The sequence below is a fragment of the Esox lucius genome, chromosome 4 (genome assembly GCF_011004845.1).
Source record: "Esox lucius isolate fEsoLuc1 chromosome 4, fEsoLuc1.pri, whole genome shotgun sequence".
Lineage (NCBI taxonomy): Eukaryota > Metazoa > Chordata > Actinopteri > Esociformes > Esocidae > Esox > Esox lucius.
In genome coordinates, this window is record NC_047572.1 from 24552857 (window position 1) to 24558856 (window position 6000).

Below are 6000 nucleotides of genomic sequence, written 5' to 3' on the forward strand. Positions count from 1 at the left end.
ATTAGTGTGTACATCTGTTTTGTAGAATAGATATATAATAAAACATTTAATAATGGTTTACCATTCAAAAGAACAAAATATATGATGACATTTACCCATTCAGACGTCTATTGGAAGATATATGTCTAAATATTAGCATACATTAATAACCACATGTTAAGGCTAAACCATTCTATTTTTGTATTGTTTCTGCATAAAACGTTAAAGCATCTTCAATATTGTATATATGAACATACAAAATGAAAGGCGACCAATTTGATATGTTTGAAGTGTCCAGATAATATTTTTTTTTTTTACATCAATGTTGTTAGGGTCAGAATTGACTTGGTGGTGAAGAATGGTGGTTGAAAATGCCACTGAATACAAATACAGAGTGGAGAGCATCTCTTTATGTCTTGATACTTAAACACACATGCAAAAACGCATAAACACATGCACACGTTATGCTCTCCATGGTCAGTTTTTGTTTGAGTAGCTTTTTCCACAGGTTATGTTAGGTGTCCCTGAGTCAACCAATCCCCTTCTTCCTGATTCCCCATCTGAATCCTCATTCAGTCTAGAGAGCCAGAAGAGATTAAATATTATAGAAATACTGTGCACACTCAATTGCATACTTACGCACATTTGAGTGCTGACTGTTTGTGCCAGATAATTAGTTATTGCATATTCTTCAATTCTACTGTTTTATAATATACAGGATTGCAATTACAATAATATTTCATTTATAATATATTTTTAAATTATTATAATATTAATAATTAACATTATTCTTCTGTGTTTGGCAATATTTTTTTTTTTTTACTTCCTTTGTTTTCTAACCTTAGCCCAAACCTTAACCCTAACCTTAACCCCTGTACTGTGATACCTAACCTTAACCCTAATCCTTAACCTCAGTGCTGTGATACCTAACGTTAACTGTAACGTTAAAATCTATTCATTATATAGTGTAATGACCTTGGCAAGGCCATTACTTTTCCATACAAATCTGTTGTCCAAAAGTGGGTAGGACACCCGTCTGCAGAGCTGAACACTGATGTTTTGTGCAAATTCTTAATGTATGATATGTTTTCATAGCGCTCATTCAGTCTAGAGAGCCAGAAGAGATTAAATATTATAGAAATATTGTAAGACTATTACACATCCCACAAATGTGATAAGTACATTTACAAATCACACAAACATAACTCCCATTCATGTGTGCAGTGTGATGTGGCCAAAACTGCATCAACAACTTTTTTTCAGGAATTTATTGTGATTGTTGCATTATGTGTGTTTGGATGATGGAAAACACATTCTTTGTGGTTAATATGAAAATTGTGGATGATGTGTTGTAGTTCAACATCTTGGGTCAAATTTGACCGGGTAACTTAATACAAGTGTTAAACAGAACAATGTAGTATGACATGGTAACATACAGCTCTGGGGAAAAAAATGAAGAGACCACTGCACCTTTTTCTTTCCTTTCCAAAAAAGTTGAAAAGGAACATTTTGAGTGAGGAACAGAAGGGTAAAAATTAAGAGAACACTGCAAATTGAATGCTTCAATTCCTCACTCAAACTTTTCCTTTTCAAATTTTTTGGAAAGGAAAGAAAAAAATGCAATGGTCTCTTAATTTTTCCCAGAGCTGTATATGACAAAATAGAACCACACGACTCAAAATCAGACCAATATTTATATACCTTGTATATGAGATAATAATGCCAACAACTGTCATTAGATTAAAGGGATATATTTTCAGCACGTCTGGAGCCACGCACTTTATTCATTGATTGCTGCTGTAGGTGGTAGCTGCTATAACAACAGAATCTACCAGAAATAGAAAAACAAGAGGAAAATCCTTTGGAAGAGCACACACACACAGACAGAAATAATCTGTGATGACAGAATAGGAAAGAGCACACACCCACACAGACAGAAATACCATGTGATGACAGGACATAGATAAGTACACACTGAACAGGGACGGACAATGACAAGTAATACTAGTTACCCTTAGAACAGGTGAAGCAATTATGCAGCACAGGGGCATTTAAGGAATAGTTCATGTTTTTATTCTGATGAATATATCATTGGTTCTCCAAGCTACCTTTTTTTTCAGTCTTCCACCACAGTCATTATATTATTTCTATATTTTGTATCCTAAGAATAGGCTACAGGGTTCATACAGGCCTTGCCAAGTCACATGTAAGCACTTTTAAGGACCTACATTTTATATTGTTGTTGGTCTAACATGAACTGCCATAAAAATAAAAACCTGACAATGTATTACACAGCATTGACCCTTAAACAAAGGTTCAGGCGATTTTTTCACAGATCTGCCGGTCACAGTTTTAAACCCTTGAATAAGCCAATGCTCCTCTTCAGAATCACAGGAGCAGTTAGGGCTAAGTCCTTGCTCAAGGGTACAACTAATTGTTGACTCTCGGTACATCCAACAGCCTTGCGGTGACTGGGGCCGAACACTACCACATCTCATCCCTTCTCTGAAACCTTTGTCTGAATGCCTTGAAACTCTGGACCCTTCTCACACACATTATGCAATGATAGGCTTCTTTGTGGTTCTCTCTGGTATGTAAAATAGTAACTGAAACATCTGGGTGGCTACTGTTGGTAGATTAACACATTTTTCCATTCAAGATTTAAGAGAGGAATAGTCAACATGTCACAAAACCTAAAGGCAAAACCTGAGTGTGTCTTATTGCATTAAAACTTTCATTTATCCCAGAAGGGATTTTAAGTTCAGTGTTTTGATAACCGTGTAAATCTCGTCAGGACATGGCTAATTTTGTCAACATAGTAGCATTTTACTTTTTTTGTTAGGTATTTACAAAAAAAGTTATTGGCTCAATGTTGGCAAATATTTTGGAAAAAGTCATGTTTAAGAAAGACCTATATTCTTCCAGTCATCAAAATGTTGAAACAGACATTACTTGAAGTGGTTCAAAAAGTCCCCTATGGAACAATGGTGGAATAATGTAGAGGCACATACATTTTGCCCCTTATGACTCAGACTATTTCAGTTAATGTGAGTGTAAAATAGACATTCTACAGTTAGAAACCACCATGGGAAGCACGAAACTACAGTAAACATCACCAAGCTGTAACACTTCAAATAAAACAAATGGCATACTTGTCAGGATGAATACTAAAACTCTCATAAAAAATAAGCAAAATATCGGTATGGTCATAGATGGTCTGATCTGTTTAATGGTTTTCATCATAACATCCATACAATAACAACTGACTACAAGACATTACACAACATTGAAACCAAACAAAAAAATCAAGAATTCTCATATGGCACCCTTTTTTCCCACATAGTGCACATCTCTTGAACCTGGGTCCAATGTTGGGAATAAGGGAGCCAATTGGAATGCACTCAATATCTACAGACACACAAAATAAATAAAAAAAAGGACTAAATAAAATCAGTCAACTCTACTCAGTTGGACAGATGAACCCCACCAGCAGAGGTTAACATGACATTGTCATAAGACACCACTTTTCACCAGGGCCCATCACACCACAGTAAAAAGTGAATAGGGTTCCATGGGGGAGGGGGAGGGGGGGCAGAAAATGACTTATGTGAGCATGCTCTAATTCTGAAGGAACAAGAATTCTGACAGCCTCTTTGATTGGGTCAACCGGTACAGATAAGCTACAGCACAGGGACACTGATCTGTCAGCACAGGTCACAGCCTGATTAAAATAATGAACTGAGCTTGCAGACATTCACAACAACACCCAGTGTATTAGTCTTTTAAACATCTGCAGATGTACTCAGTCTGAAACCCCCAGCAAAATGTCTAAGACAGAGCGTGGGAGGTTAGGCCGGAAGGATTCCAGGTGGGGTAACGGGTGGAAGCTGACTGTGCCTCCATCCTTTAGGCCTTGCATCGTCTGGGCAACCAGCAGGGCAAAGAGGGGCTGGGGCCCTGATCAGAGTTAGTCATGTTTGCCCTTGTCCTTGGTGGAGCCCTCATTCCAAGCCACGTATACAAACAGCGCCAGCACTACGTGCACAGTCAACACCGCTACGATGGCAGCATAGAAATAACTGTCAGAGCTGGACATCTGTAGGGAACCTAGAGTGAGCAAGACAGGGAAGTGAGTCAATAATCAATTATGTTTTGAATTCAACTACATTTTCATGTGGGCTAGGATGATCTTGGCCAATTTCAGACAAAACCCAGATGTATTTACCTTCAAAAATATATGCCTTTGATGCGAAGTAGAGTCCTATGGGCATGGTGACCATCAGGATGGTGAAGAACAGGAGAGTCTTGAGAGCAGACACCAGAGAACTCTCATTCCTAGAAGTGACATTCAACATCATCCGTAATGGAATACACGAGCTGTAAGATATTGCTGAATGAAAAGAGCCCCTAATTCCTAGCTTGATACTATTTGTTGATACATCAAATAGCTAAGACATAATTACAGAAAAAGGTTTGGCATGACTAGTAGCTAGGTGGTCTAACAACGCACGTTAGCTAGCACGACATCTGAATGAATTACGCTGCCTTACCCTCTGAAGTCCGGGGCTCCAACTGACGTGGTGCTAAGTGATGTTTTGGCGAATCCGTCCATTCTGGTGAAAATATAGCAAATATACAAGCAGAATAAATATACAGTTGAGAAGCTATAGCTGTCGTCGCTATGGAAGTACTTCCGCAATTGGTCACGGGATAACGGCCTACTTTCTGATGGCTAGAAGGGATACAGCTCAGCTTTACGTGACGTCATACTCACCGTCTGTGCTCAGTCTCACCCGTTAGCTAAGCCAGCTGGTAGCTGGTTGAATTGTGTAAAAAAAATGTGTGTTCTCTACGATGGGTTTGCGAGATATAACGTTGATAACGTTAATGCCCTTAGGATTCGCAGCACTATTGTCCACGGTAATATCAGGATGAATGCAAAAGCATTTTAAAATGTGTTATTTTTTTCTTACACTGAACTTACGACGTTACCGTGTACATGTGTAGAAAATGCAAACAATTCTGGAAAACCTGAATGATTCTGAATGTTCTCTAAACTCGCGGGAGTGTGATGACACAGCTCACATTCAATGTATCCCTTCTAGCCAAAATCATTTTGCTTCTTCACACATCATCATAAGCGCGATCATTGGTTCAGTCCGCCACCTACTGGGTAGGAGTAGGTGTACATTAGGCGAACAGATTTGCCCACACGAATTGCAAAATCAAAAATCGGTCCATTCATGTTTTGTTTTTTTGCAGGTTCCCACTAGGAACATTTTGATTTCTAGCATAGGAGTTAGGTTTAGGGTAACATGTAAAATTGGCCATACTGTTAACATCGGTGTTACCTTCAGGTTTAGGTGTTAGGACTAGATTAAGGTTAGGGGTAAAGTTTAAGGCTAGCGTTAAGTTCTAGGTGTATATCGTCCAACCACTGTCCGGATATTTTTTCAGTGAAATCATGGACACTAGCATTATTTAGAACATATTTAAAGCCTCAATGGCTGCAGATACAAGAAAGTCCCAGGTGCAAACAATCATCTGGGAAGCTACCAGCTTAGCCAGCCCCACCCCAGCACACCTGGCTCCCCTTGGGACCTTGTCAGAGGAGGCATTTAAGGGCTCCCAGGGAGCAGCACAGGGTGGAGGCCAAAAGAATAAAAGAAGATGGACATGTGAAGGCCGGAACATGAAGACAGATGAGGAAGATGACCAGGAGATAGAATGGGGCTGAAGAAGGGAGGGGGGAGAAGTTGTTAACTCCCAAGACCCCACCAGGAGGGGGGTTGACTGTTGCTTTTGATTTATCCTCACCTCCTCCCCTCACCTTTCTCTTTTTGTTAATAAAACGCCCACCGAGGCACTGAACACACCCACTGTGTCAGTTCTCTGTGTCTCTCCCCGTTACACTATGATAAAGACCATAGCTCCATGGGCTGTAGGGGACTTCGTACATGTAACGTAACAAAAACACCAGTAACGCCAGTAATAGTAATGCGCGGGATGACTCATAACCCA

General features: G+C 39.4%; 1 protein-coding gene across 2 annotated transcripts; it reads right to left on the bottom strand.

Annotated features, from left to right (window-relative positions):
• Positions 1–3180: 3180 nt before the first annotated feature.
• Positions 3181–5021, bottom strand: LOC105026155 (vacuolar ATPase assembly integral membrane protein vma21). 2 transcript variants are annotated; one of them, XM_010897419.4, is made up of 4 exons: positions 4754–5021; positions 4530–4592; positions 4205–4314; positions 3181–4086 (listed from the first exon to the last, which is right to left on the bottom strand). In XM_010897419.4, exons 2-4 carry the CDS (start codon positions 4589–4591, stop codon positions 3947–3949), a joined length of 312 nt encoding a protein of 103 aa, XP_010895721.1. In that variant the 5' UTR covers position 4592; positions 4754–5021; the 3' UTR covers positions 3181–3946. The 2 variants fall into 2 exon arrangements, with proteins under 2 accessions (XP_010895721.1, XP_010895720.1); XM_010897418.4 differs by lacking the exon at positions 4754–5021 and having other exon boundaries at positions 4530–4701.
• Positions 5022–6000: the final 979 nt, after the last annotated feature.